This window comes from Ctenopharyngodon idella, chromosome 1, assembly GCF_019924925.1.
Source record: "Ctenopharyngodon idella isolate HZGC_01 chromosome 1, HZGC01, whole genome shotgun sequence".
Classification (NCBI taxonomy): Eukaryota; Metazoa; Chordata; class Actinopteri; order Cypriniformes; family Xenocyprididae; genus Ctenopharyngodon; species Ctenopharyngodon idella.
Window position 1 is genome coordinate 935,139 of NC_067220.1, and position 25,169 is coordinate 960,307.

The 25,169-nt window shown below is 36.4% G+C and overlaps 3 protein-coding genes and 1 long non-coding RNA gene across 4 annotated transcripts in view; all 4 read left to right on the forward strand.

Moving 5' to 3' along the window:
- LOC127511291 (polymeric immunoglobulin receptor-like) overlaps positions 1-18,377 on the forward strand; it is a 37,194-nt gene extending 18,817 nt beyond the window's left edge. Inside the window, exons 6-7 of the mRNA XM_051892082.1 lie at positions 17,565-17,916; positions 18,356-18,377. Of these exons, the coding sequence (XP_051748042.1) occupies positions 17,565-17,916; positions 18,356-18,377 (374 nt within the window). The remainder of the gene's footprint in view (positions 1-17,564; positions 17,917-18,355) is intronic.
- Positions 703-9,010, forward strand: LOC127508573 (CMRF35-like molecule 5). The gene is made up of 6 exons (XM_051886662.1): positions 703-1,494; positions 1,663-1,992; positions 3,212-3,295; positions 5,591-5,689; positions 5,913-5,965; positions 8,607-9,010. Exons 1-6 carry the CDS (start codon positions 1,455-1,457, stop codon positions 8,871-8,873), a joined length of 873 nt encoding a protein of 290 aa, XP_051742622.1. The 5' UTR covers positions 703-1,454; the 3' UTR covers positions 8,874-9,010.
- LOC127508636 (uncharacterized) overlaps positions 18,362-25,169 on the forward strand; it is a 47,728-nt gene continuing 40,920 nt past the window's right edge. Inside the window, exons 1-2 of the mRNA XM_051886764.1 lie at positions 18,362-18,661; positions 18,738-19,028. Of these exons, the coding sequence (XP_051742724.1) occupies positions 18,652-18,661; positions 18,738-19,028 (301 nt within the window). The 5' untranslated portion in view covers positions 18,362-18,651. The remainder of the gene's footprint in view (positions 18,662-18,737; positions 19,029-25,169) is intronic.
- Positions 19,742-22,090, forward strand: LOC127508772 (uncharacterized). The gene is made up of 3 exons (XR_007928923.1): positions 19,742-19,839; positions 21,175-21,215; positions 21,314-22,090. It is a non-coding gene; the product is annotated as an uncharacterized LOC127508772 (long non-coding RNA).

Consider the following 25,169-nt stretch of genomic DNA (forward strand, 5'->3'; position numbering starts at 1 on the left):
ACTTGAATGTGAATTTGTCAATTGCTGACGGATTTGTGATGGAGAGTTTTTCAAACAGGAGAGACATGACTCGACCACAGACCACGTCTCTGTTCATGGTATGTAGGCTAAAGACTCAAATATATTTTGAAAATCAACAAACACAAGACAAGAAAAGAAAAAACTCAACTAAAAGTAGTCTTTAACAATGCATAATATATCCAAATGCAAAACCTTATACAAGTAAGTTATGTCTTGTAAATTAGGAAACACACCCTCTGTTTATATACTGTATATATAGAGCTATACAGTCATCTAGTGGTTACACTACTCTTGTGTTTCTGTTTGACCTAGTTTCCCAGTGTTTCATTGATTGATCCTGTTCACCTGTTGTCTTGTTAATGAACTCATTAGCTCTTTTGTTTGCTCTGTGTACTTCAGCCCTCAGTTTCAGCTAGTTCTTTGTCCTGTATAGTTTATGGTAGAGTGGTTGTGTTTCTCAGTTATTTCCCCTGTGAACTTCCACTTTGTGTTTGATTTCTTTTATAAAAAAGTATTTTCTTCTGGATACTTTGTTGTTGTGTGCTTTATAACAGCCACTACTCGTTACAACAGTATTAAAGATGATAAATGGTGCATATTTAGAGGTAAACGTTTAGTATGTCATAATCCGTCACTGGTAATGGGAACTGCCATCTTGTGCGTTTGGGCTGCACGCTCTTCTTCTGCTCGTCCCGGGGCAGCGGCGTCTGCTCCTGAACCCTCTGTCTGCCTTCTCTGAAAGCTCTTCCTGCCCTGTTACAGCCAAGGATGCCAACTTTGGACTCTCTGTACACCCTGTCAAAGACACTAAAACCATCCTTGAATCATCCCTCTGCGTTCCTCCTATCACCTCTGTTACAGCCTTTAAACTCTCTGAGCTCTATCTCTTGGCTCCACCATGCACTCTGTCTGCTTCACCTTAGTATCTTCCACTACACGGGCCTGGCCCTCCATCCCTTCCCTGTTCCACCTCCATTTCACCATACTCCTGGACTTTTTTTTACTTTTTTTTACTTTTTTTTTTTTTGTGGAGTGCCTGGAATCCTCTCCTTAAGGGGAGCTCTGTGTTTATCCCTGGACTTTATTATACTTCCTCTTTCCTGTTCTCTCTGCCATATCTCACTGTTATATAAACCTTATTAGTCAAACCTGCACTTATAGTTACAATGGGAACTGCTGCTGTTACATGTGTGTCCATCAGATGTCACTGTCAAATAAAGCATGTGTGAAGCATTAGTTTCACTTCCCGCTTTATTAATCACTCACTCACTGTGGCAGATACAGAGGAAGTGGGCATCTCTGTCACATTCAGCACTTTATGTTAAACATGTAACCAGGAAAGAAACACTCAAAACTCATCTGAACACACATCGAGAGCTTCAGAAGAACTGAATCTACTGACAACAGAGAAGATCATTTAATAAGAGAGAAGAATGAAGATCATCTTGACTTTCACTCTGCTGATGATTCCTGGTAAGAATCTGAACTCTGAGTAAATCACTAAAAACAGCACAGATTTGATGAGGAGAGTCTTTCACTTCAGTTCATGATGTTGATTTGACTTTAAGAATCAGTATTAGTATCTGAAATTTCACTTTGTTCTCATAATATGTGATATATTAAAATGCTGGTTTGTTGTAGGTGTTGTGAGCACTACAGGATATTCAGGGTCTGAAGTCAACATCAAATGCAAATATAATAAAGGAGATACAGCAAATGCAAAGTATTTTTGTAGAGGAAAGAAGCCGGATAAACCAAAGACTGAGTGGTGCTCTGAACTCATCAGGACTAATAAGAAAAATAAATGGGTTGATGATGGAAGATTCTCTCTGTATGACGACACAAGATCAGCAGTCTTCACTGTGACCATCAGAGATCTGACTGAACTGGATTCTGGGACATACCAGTGTGGAGTTGATAGAACTAAAGGAAAAGATTCCAACACTGAAGTGAATCTGAATGTTATAAGAGGTGAGTAACTGAGAGCCTCAAACCCATGATGATCTCCACAACATCACACATAATGACAGTAATAATACTGAACACCTCTAGATGATGAAAGATAAAATCAATACTCACACTCTTAAAAATAAGTTAAAGTTAAAGTTTTTTTTTTTTTTTTTTTTTTTTTTTTTTGCAGTGATGCCATTGAAGAGCAATTTTTTGGCTCCCCAAAGAACCCTTTCAGTGATCAGTTACAAACTATAAGGAACAATAATGGGCTATATATACACACACACACACACATAATGAACTAAAATTGAAACTGATTTGGGAATAATCAAAAACCATGGAGACCAAGGGAAACAGAACATAAGCACAGGAAATGAAATCAGGAACAAATGCAATATAATACAAACTAAGAGTCCATGGTAAAAATTTAACATGAGTTCAAAAACATAGAGTTCAAGTGACATTATGATGATAAAGATCTCATGTTTGCTCTGCAGTCTTAAAATAAAGGTTCTTTATTGGCATTGATGGTTCCATGAAGAACCTTCAACATCCATGGAGTTCATCCATTGCACAAAAGTTTCTTTATGGTGGAAAAAGATTCTTTACATTATTAAATGGTTCTACGAAAAAAAAAAATCATTGTGTTAATAAAACCTTGTACATTCATCCTCACCTCAAATGTAAATCATAAACTAAAACTGTACTGTAAAAACACAGCATAACTGTCAAAACAGCAAAACAAGAGCAGCTGTGAATTTACAGTTCTTTACTGTAATCTACTTTACAATGTTACTGTAATAACACCCTGCACTGAATTAAAACCTGTGTTAACTCACTTCATTTCAGGAAACGGATTGTCTTAAATTGGTCAATTAGCATTTAATATGTATACTGTGTTAGTAATGTGAGTATATACTGAGAGTTCACTAAAAAAGTGTTTCTTAAAATGTCAATATAACTCAAATCTCTCACAGATAACTGCTAGTTAACAACAGCATGGATGTGCAAAAGTACTTAGCAAAGAGATCATTAATGCATCAGCAACACTTTAAATCCTCCTGACAGTTTCAAGATGCTCGAAGACGACAGTTTGTGGCTTTGTGTGGGAAGCATGTCTGATGGTTAAGTAATGTGTGAAAGACATCAGCATCTTTGAGAAAAGGGAAGTGAAGTATGTGTGAGTGAAGAAAGTAAGAAAATATTTTGTTTGTGACACTGACTTTTTCTGTTTTAGTGACAGACTATCACAGAACAACATCATCATCATCATTGTCATCAGTTGAATCTCCAGCGATCACATCTGTGTCTCCTGTAACAGGTACAAACTCTCTCTGAAATACAAACTAGTGCTGTCAAAATTAGCGAGTTAATGCGTGCAATTAATTTTGTCCAGTTTAACGCGTTAAAAATATTTAACACAATCAACGCGGCATCCATTTTTTTTCTGTCATCCTTTGGCTAGCGTTACATTATATGATCATGCTTTTTAAACCATTCAAGCTCCACAAGACGAAAGAGAACGCACTGTCTGTGAATGTTGCGTCTGCGTGACCCACACACACAATGCACAGAATATAAAAGGACAAAAGGTTCAAAAACGTGAATTTTAACATGCAAACAACAGGTCAAATATGTGTATTTCACGCATATTTTTATGTAACGCTTGAAATTTCGTGTTAAACACACGTTTTATGTGTTGTTGACGTGTTAAAGTTAACATGTTTTTGAACCTTTTGGCCTTCCGTAATAGAAAGACGCACACAAGTATTGTGTGCAGACAGCGCACCAGAACTGAGTTCTCTTTCGCGCTTGAACAAACAATAACACACAGAATTATGCCAAAATGCCAGTTTGTCGAGTATCCTCATCCCAGATAGCAACATTGTGTTGGCCCAGATCCGGCCCACATCTGGCACATGTGGCGTGATGATCTGGCCCACATGCTGCAATGAATTACGGTCCTTGTGTGGGCCGCTTCTGTTTGCCAGATCTGAGCCACAAGCAAGCCATAGCAATGCCACATGTCAGCCAAGAGCAAGAACCGGACCTTATCTGAACCACAAAATCTGATGTCTTTCATCTTCAGTTGATTTCATCTAAAGCTGTGGCTGAAGTCAGTTGTAGTTCTTGTGTTTCTGCTCGTCTCTTTTTCTGTTCTCTTCTTTCCTTCAGTAATTGTAAACAGGCTTATTAAGGCTGAGATGACTCTATACTTAATATATACATATACTGTGGCTCAGATAAGGTCCAGTTCTGGTTTATTTCTTTGCTCTTGGCTGACATGTGGCATTGCTATGGCTTGCTTGTGGCCCAGATCTGGCAAACAGAAACGGCCCACACAAGGACCGTAATTCATTGCAGCATGTGGGCCAGATCATCATGCCACATGTGCCAGATATGGGCCGGATCTGGGCCGACACAATGTTGCTATCTGGGATAAGAGCAGTCTTAAATGAATTTAAACAACATCTTAAATGAATTTAAAGGCTGAATCCGAAATACCCACATTCACTTTAGTTCACTAATTCTGTTCACTTGAAGGAGTGGCTGAAAATTGGGACACTGAGAGCACTGGAAGGGCTGCGGCTTTTGCATAGTTTGTGTTTGCTGTTTAATAATCATTTGAAACTTAGCAAACTGGCAGCTCTAGTAGTAAGATGAAAGGATTTGTCTTGAATTCTGTCATGGAAATTATGTATAAACCTTACATAAACAATGTATTAATCAATTAAAAATTAATTTATAGGTCTACCTGTATTATTACGCTGTATGCCGCGGACAAGCAGTTTGTAAAATGAATGAATGATTGATGAATTAGTTGTGGGCGCCATCTTTTGGCGTGACATGGGAGTTCCTTCGGCACCCGACTCTCACAGTGCATTATGGGTATTCTCTAGCATCAGTTGTGCACTTAATAATGTCCACTAAGGTTTCGGACACCACTAAAAATGGCTGTTTAAGGATATAGGGGCGATTTCGGACACAGGGAAAGAGAAAATGAGATGCGCGTCAGATTCGCGTCATGTTCAGCAGCGGCAGCTCTTAAAGTCACAGCAGCCTAATAAACCAGTTGCTAACATTAATGTTAATCAAAGAACGAAGGTAACAGAGAAAATTGTACTTTTATAAGGATTAATCTATATTTCATTTATAATTTATGCAGTGAAGACTGTAAAGTGTTTAACAAAAACAGGTAGGAGGGCCACAGTTAAATATGACATTTATTATAATGGGTTTTGATTGTTTTAAATTCACCTAAATTAAAAGTTGTTATTTTTTAAAGCCTAATAAATGTTGAAATTGATAGCTTTCAATTATACTGTAATGTTGAATGTTTATCGTTGATGTTATAATCAATTTCATGGAGACATCAGTAGCAGTATTAGAATCACTGGCCTGCATTCATTTAAGTTGTTGCTACATTAATTTGGAGAGTAACTGTCAAATTATTACAATATAAAAATACAAAAATCTCCAATGTTTTTAATTGCGATTAATGACAGAGAAAACAATGTGCGATTAATTAGTTAATTTTTTTAATCGATTGACAGCACTAATACAAACACATTCATTTGTGTGTGTGGTTCAGATTGAGAGTCTCTGGTGTTTTCAGGCTCTTCTCTGGTGGTCAGTGTGTCTGTGGTTCTGCTTCTGATCATCACTGGACTCGTGTTCATGATCTGGACTGTCTGCAGGAGGCGTCGGTCGAACAGTAAAACTCCTTCTTCTGTCAATAATTTTACTTTCTTTACAAGGACTGTGTCTGATTTTCCACATTGATCAAACTGATACATTAACATTCTTAGATATGTTTTTTTTCTTTCATAAAATTAACTTTGTTGCCTCCTGCTGGCTACAGCTAAAGATGAACAAAATAGAGAAATATGAGAATGTGAAGAGATTTACCAAACCATTAATTTTCTTGTTTTTGACAGACGCTGATTCCTCCTCTAAAAGATCTCATGCGACTCCAGCAAACAATGAAGCGGTTAGTAGAATTACTGTGATTGGGAAAAGATATTTGTTTTGATCAATAATGAGAATGAATTATATTACCAGGGGCCAGCTGTTCAAAAGTAGTCTGATCGGATTGGATCAAATCTTGAAAATGGGTTGTTCAAAAGGAAAAAGGGATTCTGAAATCAGATCAGATCACAAAATCCAATCTGGGTTTTGATCTGGATCAAATCATCAGTTTGTGTTGTTCACAAATATTTAGTAAGATTGGAATATCTTTGATCCAGAAAATCTGGATTATACTGATCCCATCACAAGGGTGGATTTCACGAACAAAAATGTAATACAACTTTAAAACTGGTCAAAAAATGCAACATTTTATCATGTAATATACATACACACATATTATTATTATTATTATTTTATTATTTTGCTTTTTATTAGTTCAACTGTTAAAGTAATAAATTAGAAGTAGACATTAGGCTACATACAGGTGCTGGTCATATAATTAGAATATCATCAAAAGTTGATTTATTTCACTAATTCCATTCAAAAAGTGAAACTTGTATATTATATTCATTCATTACACACAGACTGATATATTTCAAATGTTTATTTCTTTTAATTTTGATGTTTATAACTGACAACTAAGGAAAATCCCAAATTCAGTATCTCAGAAAATTAGAATATTACTTAAGACCGATACAAAGAAAGGATTTTTAGAAATCTTGGCCAACTGAAAAGTATGAACATGAAAAGTATGAGCATGTACAGCACTCAATACTTAGTTGGGGCTCCTTTTGCCTGAATTACTGCAGCAATGCGGCGTGGCATGGAGTCGATCAGTCTGTGGCACTGCTCAGGTGTTATAAGAGCCCAGGTTGCTCTGATAGTGGCCTTCAGCTCTTCTGCATTGTTGGGTCTGGCATATCGCATCTTCCTCTTCACAATACCCCATAGATTTTCTATGGGGTTAAGGTCAGGCGAGTTTGCTGGCCAATTAAGAACAGGGATACCATGGTCCTTAAACCAGGTACTGGTAGCTTTGGCACTGTGTGCAGGTGCCAAGTCCTGTTGGAAAATGAAATCTGCATCTCCATAAAGTTGGTCAGCAGCAGGAAGCATGAAGTGCTCTAAAACTTCCTGGTATACGGCTGCGTTGACCTTGGACCTCAGAAAACACAGTGGACCAACACCAGCAGATGACATGGCACCCCAAACCATCACTGACTGTGGAAACTTTACACTGGACCTCAAGCAACGTGGATTGTGTGCCTCTCCTCTCTTCCTCCAGACTCTGGGACCCTGATTTCCAAAGGAAATGCAAAATTTACTTTCATCAGAGAACATAACTTTGGACCACTCAGCAGCAGTCCAGTCCTTTTTGTCTTTAGCCCAGGCGAGACGCTTCTGACGCTGTCTGTTGTTCAAGAGTGGCTTGACACAAGGAATGCGACAGCTGAAACCCATGTCTTGCATACGTCTGTGCCTAGTGGTTCTTGAAGCACTGACTCCAGCTGCAGTTCACTCTTTGTGAATCTCCCCCACATTTTTGAATGGGTTTTGTTTCACAATCCTCTCCAGGGTGCGGTTATCCCTATTGCTTGTACACTTTTTTCTACCACATCTTTTCCTTCCCTTCGCCTCTCTATTAATGTGCTTGGACACAGAGCTCTGTGAACAGCCAGCATCTTTTGCAATGACCTTTTGTGTCTTGCCCTCCTTGTGCAAGGTGTCAATGGTCATCTTTTGGACAACTGTCAAGTCAGCAGTCTTCCCCATGATTGTGTAGCCTACAGAACTATACTGAGAGACCATTTAAAGGCCTTTGCAGGTGTTTTGAGTTAATTAGCTGATTAGAGTGTGGCACCAGGTGTCTTCAATATTGAACCTTTTCACGATATTCAAATTTTCTGAGATACTGAATTTGGGATTTTCCTCAGTTGTCAGTTATAATCATCAAAATTAAAAGAAATAAACATTTGAAATATATCAGTCTGTGTGTAATGAATGAATATAATATACAAGTTTCACTTTTTGAATGGAATTAGTGAAATAAATCAACTTTTTGATGATATTCTAATTATATGACCAGCACCTGTATTTAGCCTTTGGTGACCTACTGTAAAGTACAAAAAAGAGATTTTGGTGCCATAAAATAATGTACTGTAAATACCAAACAAAAATACTATATTTAATATAAAGTGTTTTTTTATCGCTGTATGTAAACATTGGCACAATCATAAGAGATGAACAAGTCAAAAGTTCTTTACGAGCGAATGCAATATTTCTCGGGTGAACGCTATGCTAAACATTTCTGAGAGAACCTAAAAGCAGTGAAATGTTTTTTTTCCCTCATCCCATATTCCTTCTATCACCATGTCCCTGTAGGGGCTCCGTAGAGCACTAGTAATCCAGATTTGGTCATCTGAAAAAGTGTGTATCTGGATCAGGGTGATCCAATCCAATTTTACTTCGAAAAACCAGCACAAAAGTAAGATGGATTACCTGAACCTGGATAGCAAAACATGGGCTTTCCAAATCCAGATCATTCTGATCCAGATTAAACTTTTAGAACAACTGGCCCCTGATGATTTAAAGACTGAAGATTTGTTAATATTATTGAATATTCAAATTATTATTAAATACATATATGTTCTGTCTCTCCTCAGGTTTCTCACACTGGTTGTGATTATGAGGAGATTAAAGACACTCACAAACAATTACCCACAAGCCCCTCTGATTCCTCTGCTACAGTTGAGAAAGCCACTGGAGACTCTCAGCGCTGCATCACATCTGCTGAGGATCTGAATTACGCAGTGGTGAATTTCCGCACAAAATCAGACTGTCCTGACAGTGTCAGTATCAGGAATAATCAGGATTACTGTGAATACGCTGCTGTCAATCATCTCACAACAGCAGAGAATGTTATAAACTGATGCATTTAAAGATACGGACTGATTCATGTAGATCTAATCTGAGGTAAAAATGTTTTAATTTTCTGAGGTAAAGGTGAAATGTGTATTGTTTTTTAAGTGCATCATTAAATAGAATCACAAAATAATGACTGTTTTCAGAAAAGTTTCAAATACTCCCACATTTCAGAAAAAAATGACTGGTTGATTAATGTGATTTTGTCGATCCCAGTAAGGCTGCTCAAATAATTGAATCATACTCTCATTTATATTCCAGTGGTTTCTGAATACTTTGTCCAGTTCAGTTTATTTGATTTGATTTTTTCACAGATGACACTAGTTTATAAAGCAGATCCTGGACAAGTCTGATCTTCTTCAGTGGTTTTCAGTCCTGGTCCTGGAGATCCATCACTTGTCTCTCTTCTCTGACTCGCTGCCTCTGAAATCATACACTGTCTGAGTAGGTACTACATTTGAGTTTGAACTTACTTCATGACCATTAAAATATATTCTATAAAGTAGTAATCTGGACATACTATATCCACCATATTGCCATTATCATGTGATCTACCAGCATCAGTTGCATCACTTCACCTTCATTCATAAATTCTCTCCCGTGGCCTCATGGGATAGTAAAGTGTCCATCAGATGCACTGTAGTACGTCATCCGGGTACTTTTCACCTCGTTTTTCGAATATATTTGGAGATGCTACTCTCTTGGTGTACGGTTTTTCATATATAGTAGGGAAGTATTTGATTTCAGACGCAGTGACTCGGTTCAGATCATGTAGTTCTCACCTAATGAACTGATGATCTGAATCAGGTGTGTTAAATAAGGTTAAATGTGCAGAGCGATGGGTCCATATGGGACCAGGACTGAAAACCACAGATCTACTGTGTTCAGAGCAACTTATTAAAAGATCTTGATTTAAAAGTATATAAAGTAATAATTTCATTTTTGAAACAGTTTATATTTTAACAGGTTATAACAGTTTTTTTATATACATATTCAAAGACCTGAAAATTATTATTTTTTTTAATCTGTGATTAATTTTCTGTCTCAAAGTTTCTCACGAGCGCTGGAGGTGTTGTTTGTGTTGGCGTGATGAACAGGCTGTTTTTTTCCGTCCAGCTCAAAGCCACAGAAAACTGCTGAAGGTTCAGTGTCTCAGTTCAGTTTAATTAAACAGACTTACTCAGGAAACCCACAGTGAGACACATGAGACTGAACAGAGAGAGACAGAAGATCAACATCCATTGAGAGCAGAAGACAAAAAAGACTAAGAGCTGATCGTTCACTAATTCACCTCCAACTTTTACTGAGATTCAAAAGACTGAAAATGTTTATGATCAAAAAATTATCTGTGTGATTTGACAATTTTACTTCTCAGATCAAACTAAATAAAAAAAAAAAAAAAAAAAAAAAGAGAGCTCACAAATCAAGAGACCGAGTTTAAGTTGGTAAATTTAAGCCAGTACCACTTTAAACAAGCGACAACTCCAGTTTAAATTTTATGGTTTTATTTTGATGATCATTATCAACATTATTTTCTCTCTGGATAAAATCAAAGTATAAAATCATAGTGTTTCTTTATATGGCAGTAAGAGTAATATGCTAGTTTGCTTTTCTGAATTCAGTAAAAACATAATTGTCAGTCTAGACAGAGATATAACTCTCTATATCACTGAATGTGAAATGTCAGTGATGTCGTGTTGTGATATTACGGGTGAGATCATCATCAGACAGAAAACAGGTGATAAACGGTGAAATGAGTCTGTACAATTTGATTTTGGTAGCATTTTTAAAAATCAAAAGTGTGTATTTTCAGATAAATGCTCTTTAACCCAGTATTTTATATTTTTTACTAAGATAAAGAGACTTGCCTGAAAAAGCTTTTTGTGTTCACAGGGTTGCTTGATACTGTGGTCAGTGTGTTGAAGATCATGAACATGAGAGGCTCTTCAGCTTGTGGTTTTCTGCACTATTTATCTTTTGTGGGTCAAACCAAGAAACCCTTCAGCCGTCTGCAAGTGTGATAAAAACAGGAACCATTTATCTTAGTATCGATGGCCACATACTTTCCACTCCATAAAAGATACAGAGAATTTTTCTGTAAGTTGTGGTGTGGAGTTTGCTGTTATATTTAGAATGATTTTTAGACCTACATCGTTTTCGTTATCTTTATAATTATTGTTCTTTTTATTCAGTGGCAGAAACAAGCTTCCAAGTTATTAGTAATGAACCGTATTTGCAGCTGTGTCTGACTGTATCTCACATTGAACCTTCAGTTCTTATTTCAAGATTCTGAACATTCAAATATGACACAACATCATACACTAGAGAACCAATGAGGTTTAAGCACAGTTTCTATTCCTCCCTTTTCTCCTTATATGGCGCTGAGCGCTGCGCTTCCGTTTGAATGAAAACAAAGTTCGCGGGTGAATCAAAATTTGAACTGCCGGATCAGCGAGAGGAAGATTTTCTGTGAGTAATCAATTAATTTTAGATCTGTTCCTCACACAGACATGTTTTATCCCATTAGAAAACTTAATTACACATCACAAAGCGTATGAATGACTTGTATGGTATTTTATTTGATCTTGACAGCAGTGCTTTAACTAACCGTCGCGCTGAGGCTCGTGAATCTCACAATATCTTCACAACAACACTGTTACTGACTGTGATAATATGAAATGCCTCATGATACATTATATAAATTAGTATAATAAACATTTTACTCTAAAACTTGCTGAAATAACAAAATTAACGTTATTCCAAAAGTAGGCCTATAGCAAACTAGGCTCTGTGTACATTTCTGAGGGAAAATAAAGGTACATTTTGTAAAATTCCTTAAGTTATGACATAATTTAAGTACAGATAACAAAGACACTAACTAATAGTCTGAGGAAAAAAATACCTTGAGCAGAGAATCAACTTTTCTGAGACTGAAAACACAAACACAAACGTCTTATTCAAACCTCTGGCTCCATCTAGTGGTAAATATGTGTTAATGCCTGTTAAACTTCTTGGTTTTAGTGAAATGTGTAGGTTATGGTGTGGTAGTTGATAGAGTAGATGCTCGTTTCTTATTCTTCTGTTCTGTTTTGATCAATTAAAAATAACTGTTTTACATGCATTCCTTATTTTGAAATAAATGAGTGACTTTGTAGGAATGGAAATTTTCATATAATATTTGATAATTACATGGACTCATTTGTTCATGCAGATGATTTTAAAACCAAAGTTGAAGATGAAGGAAGCAGATGAAGTCAAGTCTCAGCATTTCACTCTTTGTTCAGTTTGTGTTGTTAAACTGTCATCAGTGATGCTGAAGTTTGATTGACAGCTGCTGTCCGTGGTGCTGAATCCACAACTGCCTGTTAAAGTGACAGAAGCAGCAATCAGACTCAGACTTCAGCTGATGAGCCTCTGATGATCTGAGGACTGCATCAGGCGTGCATTTGAATGGAATGGAAACGTATGATATTATTTTAATTTATTACCCTTAATTTAATTGAAGGAAATTTTTACACACAATTTTTTACATTCAAATTAAATCATTTGGGTCAACACAATTTAGTTGGATTAGGTCAAATGAATTTGCCATAGTCGGTTTAACTTAATTACAGTTTTCTTACAGTATGTTGATCCAACTTAATTTGATTTTTACTATAGTCAAATTTCTGAATATTTTATGTTACATATGGATTCATTTAAGGCAAAGTGTGCAAGAGAATGTTAATGCAGGAGATCACTTGCAGTTTTATTCATCATGCAAACAGAATGAACAAATAAGAAAAGAGTGTTGTCAGTGCTGACATTAGTAGTATTACTCACTGAACACAAGCGCCACTCTTCAGCACAACCACAAAATTCAAAGACATTACAGAAACTCCTTCAAATGCACAACATAACAGAACATTAAACACTATCACGTCTTTCCTGCTACTAAAAAACAAAAAATAAAACTTAATCATTAAATTTACTCTCCTTATGCAGATATTGCAAAGCATGCTGGGAACTACAGATCCACTGCCCATTTAGTTGTCAACAAAAATCATTAATGTAGTTTAAACATAAATAGGATTAAGTATACTTCTGTTTTATAACACAATGCAATTATGTAATCATGTTATCTTAGCTCATTTTAATTAAATAAACTGAACAAGAGGCAAAAATCATTTTTTGAGCTCATAAATTATTTAACCTGCAAGTCTGTTTCCTCCTAAAAACTGTTAATGTTTCTTACAGCATTTTCCTATTTTCCTGTTTAAAGCTGCTTTGAAAAAAAATCTTTATTGTATAAAGCGCTATATAAATAAAGCTGACATGACTTTACTGCTGATAAAGATGTCAAAAACTCAAATTAATGTCAGAACCCAAGTATTCAATGCATTTTTTTTAGATGCATCTTCACAAGAAGATGATGCTATTTAATAAAGACATGAAATCACTCAAGATGTTTCTGTATATGAGAGTGAATCAGCCTTTGTAACTCAACATATCGTGTTATTAGGGTTGCCCAGTATACCGTTACTTGGAAAATATCTGTACATATTTTATTTCAAACTGTACAATATCATGATTTTGCTCACTTTGGTACTGGATAAGCTGCCACCAATAGGTGGCAGTGTGTCGCCCAAACTGACATCAAACCGTTAAATGTGAAAATATGAAGGAACAAAATAGATAAAGTAGGTGAATCTCACTCAACACGGCCAAAACTAATTAACAAAGAGGCCAGTAGAAGTGAAATGTGGAATTATTTTGCTTATAAAACAGATGAAAAAGGCAAACCAACAGACCCTACCACACCAGACTGGAAACGTTGCTATAAATCACCGTGTTTATTGTGAATACTCACCAATACGGACATTTTGACATAATTTTGTGTGTATTTGACTGTTTAAGCTCAATAAGCTATGAAAATATGACACATCATTATGTGTCAGTTTGTAGCTGAAATAAGAAATGAGGGGCCTCTCTAGTGGGTAAGTTCAGCTCTTTGGTGATATCCAGTGCCTTCAGCTCGATGACGGCTCTGGTAATGGGCAGCCCCTCATTTCTTTTTTCGGCTATGTACTGGCACACTTGCCTGTCAATTTCTTCAAAGAGGCTGCTTTTAGGACCACGGTAAGCTTTTCTCTGACTGTTAGCATTTTTAAGACTGTTTACACTCTGCAACACCATGTTTCTTGTATAATGAGAGATGTTTGATGACTCCGTTGCGTTTATCACCATGAGCTTAAAGTTTGCATCATAACCTTTACACATTTGCTGGTTCACTTGCCCCACTTTTGAACCGCTTGGTTCTGGATGTTCATTCACCATCATGAGGTTCCCTGTAAACTAACTACCATTAGTTTACAGGGGCGGGTTGCTTCAGTCCTGGGGAACACACTCGTTTTACACATATTTGGTGCTGCCTATTGTTGTGGGTGTATTATTGACATGTAAAAGTCTAGACCCTGAATATAAGACGATCCCATTTTTTCGGATGTATTTCCAAGAAAAAATCACTGTCTTATATTCAGAACAATATGGTGATAAATGTTTATAGTATTTTCCTGCATTATAAACAAAAAAACCTGCTGAAAATTAGTAAAATTATGCAGAATACCTCTGCCGAAATTCAGACCCTGTATAATATTGATTTAATATTAATAATGTAGTACCGTACCAAAGCCAAAATTGTGGTATCGAGCCAGCCCTACATGATATATGAATTATGTCAGTTGTATATGGTATATTTTGCACTACAGTATCTTGCATTTTTACAAACCTGATTCCAAAAAAGTTGGGACACTGTACAAATTGTGAATAAAAAAGGAATGCGATGATGTGGAAGTTTCAAATTTCAATATTTTATTCAGAATACAACATATATGACATATCAAATGTTTAAACTGAGAAAATGTATCATTTTAAGGGAAAAATAAGTTGATTTTAAATTTCATGGCATCAACACATCTCAAAAAAGTTGGGACAAGGCCATGTTTACCACTGTGTGGCATCCCCTCTTCTTTTTATAACAGTCTGCAAACGTCTGGGGACTGAGGAGACAAGTTGCTCAAGTTTAGGAATAGGAATGTTGTCCCATTCTTGTCTAATACAGGCTTCTAGTTGCTCAACTGTCTTAGGTCTTCTTTGTCGCATCTTCCTCTATATGATGCGCCAAATGTTTTCTATGGGTGGAAGATCTGGACTGCAGGCTGGCCATTTCAGTACCCGGATCCTTCTTCTACGCAGCCATGATGTTGTAATTGATGCAGTATGTGGTCTGGCTTTGTCATGTTGGAAAATGCAAGGTCTTCCCTGAAAGAGACGACGTCTGGATGGGAGCATATGTTGTTCTAGAACTTGGATATACCTTTCAGCATTGATGATGCCTTTCCAGATGTGTAAGCTGCCCATGCCACACGCACTCATGCAACCCCATACCATCAGAGATGCAGGCTTCTGAACTGAGCGCTGATAACAACTTGGGTTGTCCTTGTCCTCTTTAGTCCGGATGACATGGCGTCCCAGTTTTCCAAAAAGAACTTCAAATTTTGATTCGTCTGACCACAGAACAGTTTTCCACTTTGCCACAATCCATTTTAAATGAGCCTTGGCCCAGAGAAAACGCCTGCGCTTCTGGATCATGTTTAGATATGGCTTCTTTTTTGACCTATAGAGTTTTATCCGGCAATGGCGAATGGCGCGGTGGATTGTGTTCACCGACAATGTTTTCTGGAAGTATTCCTGAGCCCATGTTGTGATTACCATTACAGTAGCATTCCTGTATGTGATGCAGTGCCGTCTAAGGGCCCGAAGATCACGGGCATCCAGTATGGTTTTCCAGCCTTGACCCTTACGCACAGAGATTGTTCCAGATTCTCTGAATCTTTGGATGATATTATGCACTGTAGATGATGATAACTTCAAACTCTTTGCAATTTTTCTCTGAGAAACTCCTTTCTGATATTGCTCCACTATTTTTCGCCGCAGCATTGGGGAATTGGTGATCCTCTGCCCAGCTTGACTTCTGAGAGACACTGCCACTCTGAGAGGCTCTTTTTATACCCAATCATGTTGCCAATTGACCTAATAAGTTGCAAATTGGTCCTCCAGCTGTTCCTTATATGTACATTTAACTTTTCCGGCCTCTTATTGCTACCTATCCCAACTTTTTTGGAATGTGTAGCTCTCATAAAATGAGCCAATATTTGGCATGACATTTCAAACTGTCTCACTTTCAACATTTGATATGTCATCTATATTCTATTGTGAATAAAATATAAGTTTATGAGATTTGTAAATTATTGCATTCCTTTTTTATTCACAATTTGTACAGTGTCCCAACTTTTTTGGAATCGGGTTTGTAGCATTTTCTTTATGTTTTGTTATTTTAGCCCTTTATTTTAAATTATTTTAACCTTAAAGCTGCCTTGTAAGTTTACTGATGCCCCCTATTGACATATTACAAGTAAATTATACTGTTGCCCTCTAGTGGAAGATTTGAATTATGCTGATACATTATCTTAAGTGTCATATGACCTTATATAGAGAAGATGAAACCCTTTATGATCTCTCAGTATCAGACACTGTAACCTCCACTAGGTGGCGCTCTTTCAGTGTGATTAATGTAATATTCAGGCAGTGCTGATGGTGGGAGGGGCCAGTAAAGCTGCTCATTGCTGATAAAGAGCTGAATAAAGAGGAAGTAACTAAAGCAGACAGATGTAGAGACAGAGAGATTCACACAGAGAACATTCAGCATAAAGAAGACTGAACTCAACTCACAATGAAGATCCTCCTCATCTTCTTCACTTTCTACCTGATCTCAGGTCAGAGCTTTTCTCTTTCATCACTGCAGTAATGATGCTGTTTTCTGTTCATGAGGTTTCTGATCACAGTATCAATCTGATTGACAGGTGCAGTGAGGTGCTTTAGTGTCACTGGATATTCTGGAGGAAGTCTTCTTGTTGATTCACGGAAGGTTTGGCACAGTTACTTTGCCAAATATATGGCCAAATTACCTGAGTGGAGAACAATAATAAATTATATGAAACATAATCAGTGGATTACTGAAGGAAGATTCACTTTTGTTTGCAATGAATATGGAAACCTCATGATTTACATTAGAGATGTGATCACACACGATGCTGGAACTTACCGGATTGGGGTTCGTGGCAAATGGTTCATTGATATGACTTTACATGTGAAAGGTGGTCAGTCATTTTAAAATCAAAGTCTTAGCACACTTCCTGATCATTTCAAAGCTTTTATATATGTGAAATATATTTCTTTATTTTGTGAATGACAGATTCATGTTGTAAAGTGTCAAAGAGAGTGATGGTGAATATTGGAGAAACTGCCACCTTCAGCTGTGAATATTCACAGAATCATATTAATGATCCCAAGATCATATTCAAAGAAGGAAAAAACTCTATAAAGATGATCTACAGCACAATGGATAAGGTAGAAAGATTCAGAATTTCTGATGACAGACATAAAAATATCTTCAGTGTGAGAATTACTGCTGTGACACCAGATGATGGAGGAGTTTATTTATGTGGAGTTTGGATCAGAGAACAATCGTACAGTTACTCCATTATTAATACTGTTCATCTACATGTTGTTTGTGAGTATAGCAAACTATCATGGAAATCTGGTATAAAAGTTTCTACAAGTTCTCCAAAATAATTAGATGTGATATTTGTGATTAACAGCTAAAGTGGGCGTGTCTAGAGTGAGCGGATACTCAGGAGGTCGTATGATGATCAAGTGTGAACACCCTCAATACAAAACCAAGACAAAATACATCTGTAAAGAATCAGATGGATGTTCAGAGAGGAAGAATCCAGGAGTTCAGGATGAATGGATGGAGAATGGAGATGTTTCTTTATATGACGACACCAGAGCAGGAGTCTTGATGGTGTTTTTTAGAGAGCTGAAAGCTGCAGATGCAGGAACATACAGGTGTGGAGTGAATGTGTCTCACTATACTGAGAGCTTCACTGAACTCCAGCTGCACGTCACAGATGGTGAGGAACATGAAATACTTTATCTCTCCTATTTGAAGTATCTGATACGATTTTTATGTAAACTGTCTTGGTTTGTAGATGAAAATTTTCCCAAGAGTGTGACTGAATCTGCTCATCTTGGTGAAGAAGTCAACATCAACTTTCAGATCCCAGAGGAACATGAAGTTCATTTCTGCAAAGAGGATGATAATCACATCTGTCAAAACATCAGCACATCTACAGTGACAGAAATGAATAGTTCATCTGAGAGAAATGAAGAGAGAGTTTTTACAGTGAGCATCAGTAATGTGAGCGTGAGAGATGCTGGAGTTTACTGGTGTGGAGCAGAAACCAGAGACACACATTTGACTTTCATCTCCCTGACCACCAAAATTCAGCTCAACATCATCAGTGAGTGAATTCAGATGATTTCATTGTAGTAAATACAGTATATTCAGAATCATGTGTGTTAAATGTCTGTGTTTGTTTGTTTGCAGTGGCTCCAGTAGTGAGACGTGAAGGAGAATCTGCTGAGATCATCTGCCCTTATGATTCAATCTATAAATCAAAGTCAAAGTCTCTCTGTAAGGGGAAGTGCTCCACTAGAGATAGAAATACTCTCAATGAAGAGAAAGAGACCAAGACTGACAGATTGACTCTGAATGATGACGTCACTGCAAGTGTCTTCACTGGGACCATCACTGGACTGACAGCAGAGGATGCTGGGAAATACTGGTGTGCAGTGACATTAGAGAGAGACGTGAATTATCTTTACACTCATCTGATCGTCATCATGAACGAGGGTGAGGAAGGTTTATCATCTGAATATGTGAAACTATGGCTGTGAATTGATGTTCTTATATTTCTAATCATTTCCAGAGCTGAACTTGACTAAGTATGAAGGAGACGACATGTCAATCCAGTGCAAACATCATGATGAACATCAGAAACTCTTCTGCAAAGCACATGAACCCTCCATGTGTGTGAAGGATGGAGTTTCATTGGAGACGATCAGAGATGATCGAGTCTCTTTCAGTGATGAAGCTTCTACTGGAGTCTTTACTGTAAACATCACTGATCTGAGAGAAGAGGATTCTGGGATATACTGGTGTGGAGCTCACATCACCACTAAAGTGCACTTAAAGGTCAACATGGATGAGAAGGATCAAGGTAAGGGTTTACTTTTTTTGCATTGAGAGGATTGTTCTAAAGTCTGACTTTAATATACAGTATTGCTTGTTGCTATTAAATTGTATGCACTGAAACTTATGGTTTATTATTTCGCTAAGTAGATATTAATATAAAAATGTATCCTCACTAGATAAAATTATTGACCTATACTGCAGATTTGTTCTGTCACCAAAACAAATTCCTTGTATATGCAAACATACTTGGCAATAAAGCTCTTTCTGATTCTGATTCTGACATCTGGGTTTTTGGTACTATTTTATGCATTTTCCCAGTTTTGAGTGTTTTCCTGATTCCTGATCATCTCATATATAAAAAGTCTATATAATTCCTCTATTGCTTATGAAAACTTTGCATCTCATTTTGTGACATTGCTCATGAATACAGGAGGTGTTTAGTGTTTGTGGTGAAGAGGGTGTTTTCATTTCATGTCAAAACCACAGAAATGAGCTGAAGGTTCAGAGTCTCAGTTTAATTTGACTGTAAAGAATTAACAGTCTTTATTCAGAAAACCCACAGTGAGACATAGACTCAGCAGAGACAGATGAAGAATATGTGTAAGTCTGCAGAAGAGAGACTAAAATGTGCAAATTTTTTACATAATTTAGTTTCATTCGATCAACTATTAGTCAATCAAACATATTTCCTAATGTGTGAATGTTAATTAACTGAAAATAAATGTGTGTTTTATTTTCAGATTCCTCCATGATCATCATTATTTGTGTGTGTGTGATTCTGCTGCTGATTGGTGGATTCACTCTGATTGTGTGTAAATTAAGACACAAGAGACGAGGTTTGATCATTTATTATCTGTTGAAACAAATTAATAATTAGTTATTGTAGTGTTTCTGAGCTGCTTGAATCTTCTGACTGTCAGCAGCAGTAAAATCCCACAAAGAAGGCAACTATCGAAACAATGTGAAATCATTGTTAATGTGTCAATGTTACCTGCATTGAATCAACATCACTTTTGCACCCGCAATTAATGTTGACATTTTTTTGAAATTTTATCAAAAAATCAATGGTAATGGCATTAAATCAGTTACAATGTGATGTTGGTTCAATATCATGCTTGAACTCTCAGAAAATAAAACACAACAACTACAACTGACTTAAAACCTCACAGCCTGAAATCAACTGAAGATAAAATAATACAGTAAATCTCTCAAGATCTCAGTAGAAGTTATTTTTGAGAATTAACAAAGGTTTAGATGTTGATGTTTTATTGAAAATGTTTGGTCACCATTATGGTGATCAGTGTTTCGTTTAGTTGGTCCGTTTGACTCTTTGCGTTTTAGGTGAGATTGTGGTTTTTGTAACAGTGTTTACTGAAACACATAATTTGTTGCAAAGCCAGAAATAAAGATGATCAAGGGATAGTTTTCAGCATCAGAATATAGAATAAATCATTAATCTCACCAGTATTGTTGGTAAATATATAATCTATTAATAACAAATAACTACTTTTGGTCAGGGATAAGATTAGTGAATTATTCTACTTTATGATGCTGAAAACTATATCACCTGATCATCTTTATTTCTGGCTTTCTTTGCAACAAATTATGTGTTTTGGTAAATACTGTAACAAAGACTACAAACTCACATAAAAAGCCCAGAGTCAAACTGCCCAACTAAAGGAAACACTTTCAACAACATTTTCCAATAAGTCATCAACATCTAAATCTCTGTTAATTGTCAATAAGATCTTCTGTAGACGTGTGACAGAAATAAAGTCAGTCTGGTTAGTAATAAGTGAAGCTGGTAATGCTGTTTGTGGAGTTGTTTAATGCTCCTCTGCTGAGATCTTGACAGATTTATTGTCTTCTTTCATCTTCAGTTGATTTCAGGCTGTGAGGTTTTAAGTCAGTTGTAGTTGTTGTGTTTCATTTTCTGAGAGTTCAAGCAAGATGCTGAACCAACATTGAGTGTTGGATGAAATTTCAACATTTTTTCAACATTAATCGTGAGTGCAAAAGTGATTCAATGCAGTTAACACTGACACATGAACACTGATTTAATGTTGTTTCGATGGTTGTTTGCTGTCTGGGATCTCACTGACTCAGTGAGTCCAGTTTGATCTAGTCTGTCTTTCTCATACTAATGCATTCATTTTGTTTTGGGTAATTAGGAAGAACCTCGACATCAGACAAGAGAAAGAAAAATAAAATGGTGAGTTCCTGTGTGTGTGTGTGTGTGTGTACATATTGTGCTTATGTGATGATTTATCCTTTTAATGTACATTTTCTCTCTGTTTTCTCCATGTTCAGTCATCATATGCAGACAGCAGACGTGATTCTCTCACAGATCCTGGATCAGCTCAAATGAACAGTCATGATGAATTACCCACAATCCCCTCTGATGAGCTCATTTACGCGTCTGTCAGTTTCCAGAAGCATGAAGAGTCTCTCAGTGACGCTACAGTCTCCTTCAGTAAGGACCAGATTCACTCTGATTACGCCACAGTCATTTACCGCATGAGACTCAACTAACTCACTTATAACAGATCACAGATCAGCACACTTTACTAACAGTATTGCTTACGTTTACAGTTCATTGATAAAAATATCTTTATAATCCATAGTTTAGTGTTAAACAGATGTTTTATTGATCAGGGTCGTTCAGTCTGTTGAATCATGAAACACTTTATAGTTTCTGCTGCTGATCATGTTTCTTCTTTCACATGTTTAAAATAGCAGATGTGTCAGAGGTTTACTGGTGTGTGTACAGAGTTTGTCATCTCAGTTTATCTGAGGGTGTGATAAAAACAGGAAATAAAACCACTGAGTGACACTTATAGAATAAACTGTAAAGTTTCCACTCCAAATGCAGAGACACTATAGTTAATAAAGTCTCTTTAACAGCAGCTGTTTAAATGATTTCTCTTTCTCGTCTCTCTGAATATTGATTCTCTTTGACCTGCTTTTGTTTTGTACATGCAAGAGACTTTTGCTGATGTTGTTTTTAGTTCATTCTTGCTCTGTTGGAACTGAGGTTATGCAGAGTTTTACTGCATAATCATATCTTTTATTCATTGAAAAATAAACATTTATATTTTCTGCATATTCCTTGTTTGATGCCCAAAGCTGTTATTTAAAGATGTAGAATCAGAGAGATTATTTACACTGTTTTTTACATTATAAGTGAAATGTCAAACATTGTCATGGCATTGACTTATAGATGATACTTTCTGTCTCAAAGTTTCTCACGAGCACTGGAGGTGTTGTTTGTGTTGGCGTGATGAACAGGCTGTTTTTTTTCCGTCCAGCTCAAAGCCACAGAAAACTGGTGAAGGTTCAGGGTCTCAGTTCAGTTTAATTAAACAGACTTACTCAGGAAACCCACAGTGAGACACGTGAGACTGAACAGAGAGAGACAGAAGATCAACATCCATTGTGAGCAGAAGACAATAAAGACTAAGAGCTGATCGTTCACTAATTCACCTCCAACATTTACTGAGAGTGAGAAATGAGATTCAAAAGACTAAAAATGTTTATGATCAACAAATTATCTGTGTGATTTGACAATTTTACTTTTCAGATAAAAAAAAATAATAATAAGCCCACAAATCAATAACAGAGACCGAGTTTAAGTTGGTAAATTCAAGCCAGTACCACTTTAAACAAGCACCAACTCCAGGTTTTACAGTAAATTGTATGGTTTGTTTTATTTTGATGATCATTATCAACATTATTTTCTCTCTGGATAAAATCTAAGTATAAAATCATAGTGTTTCTTTATATGGCAGTAAGAGTAATATGCTAGTTTGCTTTTCTGAATTCAGTAAAAACATAATTGTCAGTCTAGACAGAGATATAACTCTATATCACTGAATGTGAAATGTCAGTGATGTCGTGTTGTGATATTACGGGTGAGATCATCATCAGACAGAAAACAGGTGATAAACGGTGAAATGAGTCTGTACATTTGATTTTGGTAGCATTTTTAAAAATCAAAAGTGTGTATTTTCAGATAAATGCTCTTTAACCCAGTATTTTATATTTTTTGCTAGGATAAAGAGACTTGCCTGAAAAAGCTTTTTGTGTTTGCAGGTTGTTTGATACTGTGGTCAGTGTGTTGAAGATCATGAACATGAGAGGCTCTTCAGCTTGTGGTTTTCTGCACTATTTATCTTCTGTGGGTCAAACCAAGAAACCCTTCAGCTGCCTGCAAGTTGTCACATCCACACACCATAATGAACTTTCAGTTTGTTTGTCACATGTTCCTTTGTTCTAGTTTCCCGCCACAATCTGTTACCATGGACACTCATCACATTCATCACAGCTGTTTGTCATTTTAGGTAATTCGTCAGTGTATATTAGTTCAGTTCTGTTGATGTGTCTTTGTCGGGTCTCGTTTGTACTTCTGTGGTGTATGTTCCTGCCTGGATTCTGTATTTTTCTTTTGGATATTCAAGTAAAGACTTATTTAACTATTATCTTCCTCATCGTGTGTTTTGATACACTACCAGACTGTAACACAAGTGTGATAAAAACAGGAAACATTTATCTTAGTATCGATGGCCACAGACTTTCCACTCCATAAAAGATACAGAGAATTTTTCTGTACTTAATTGTGATTAATCACACCTAACATTAAAGCTTATATATATATATATATATATATATATATATATATATATATATATATATATATATATATATATATATATATATATTAGTAATAATTTCACATTTAACCTCCACATTAATGTAGAAACAACATAAAGACAAAAATATTTGATCTAACATATAGGACATATAAAGAAATTGAATAAAGTTATCAAACACTTTACAGTTTTCACTGCATAAATCATAAATTAAATATAGATTAATCCTTAATAAAGCTACAATGGTCATTTAAGACTTTAATTAATTTAAGGTTGTGCATACAAGGATACTGAAGAAAACAGGCATTTTGGTATACTTTTGTGTGTAAAAATGAACTTGATGCAGTCGACGCGCTCTGAAGCGGCTTTCTGTGAGCATGAGTTGTGTGTCACACAGACAGAAAATTCACAGACGCCTGCAAATATAGATTTAAGTTCCTTTTTTTTGCGTCTCATCGCTTTTGAATGGTTTGTTTGCATTTGAATGAATGATAGCATGATGATAAAATGTAATGCTAGCTAAAGGATAATGGAAAAACATGGATGCTGCATTAATTACATTAAATAATTTTAATGCGTTAAAATGAAAAAAAAAATTGGACAATGCCTTAAAGTTGCTGTGTGACAAGGTGTACAGCAAACAAGCTTAAAAAAACCCAGAACTAAGTTTTTATAAGCTATCGAACCGTAAAAGCCAGCCTTTAAGGAGACAAAAGTGGATACAGGCAATAAGACGTGAAGCAGGAAGAATGGGTAAATTTTGGGATCCTGACACTCATTATGCCTCAGTAAGCCTATGTGTGCAGTAAACATTTTGTCACTGTTAAGTCAAATATCCAAATGTCAGTTTTATATATTATATTTCCTGTCGCTGATTACGTTACCCTCCAGTGGGCGTAGTTCTCATAGTAATATAACATGTCGCGCTCTGTCTCAATCGCCTGTATCCACTTTTTAGTCCTTAAACGCTCATTTTCTGGGTTGACAGCTTATAAAAACTTCTGGGTTTTTTTTAGCTTGTTTTCTGTACACCTTGTCACATAGCAGCTTTTAGACATTGTTCTGTTTTTTATTATAAGTCAGAAATGAAAAGGAGGCAGCCTCATGCAATACAAAGTCAATGGAGAAGGTTGGATTGTCCCAGAGCCAATTGAGAGCCAATGAGGTTTAAGCGCAGTTTCTACTCCTCCCTTTTCTCCTTATATGGAGCTGAGCGCTGCGCTTCCGTTTGAATGAAAACAAAGTTCGCGGGTGAATCAAAATTTGAACTGCCGGATCAGCGAGAGGAAGATTTTCTGTGAGTAATCAATTAATTTTAGATCTGTTCCTCATATTTCATATGTTACAAAAACAGCCTTCTTCCACCTCAGAAACATTGCTAAGATACGGAATATGTTATCTGTTTCTGATGCAGAAAAGTTAGTTCATGCTTTCATGACGTCTAGACTAGATTACTGTAATGCATTACTAGCTGGTTGTCCTGCTTCCTCAATAAACAAGCTACAATTAGTACAAAA

Excerpts from the sequence above, each read along its gene's own strand:
- LOC127508573 (XM_051886662.1), top strand. The coding sequence starts at position 1,455 with ATGAAGATCATCTTGACTTTCACTCTGCTGATGATTCCTG. Across the intron at positions 1,495-1,662 it reads CACTCTGCTGATGATTCCTG|GTGTTGTGAGCACTACAGGA; the intron begins GTAAGAATCTGA and ends GGTTTGTTGTAG. Across the intron at positions 3,296-5,590 it reads ATCTGTGTCTCCTGTAACAG|GCTCTTCTCTGGTGGTCAGT; the intron begins GTACAAACTCTC and ends TGGTGTTTTCAG.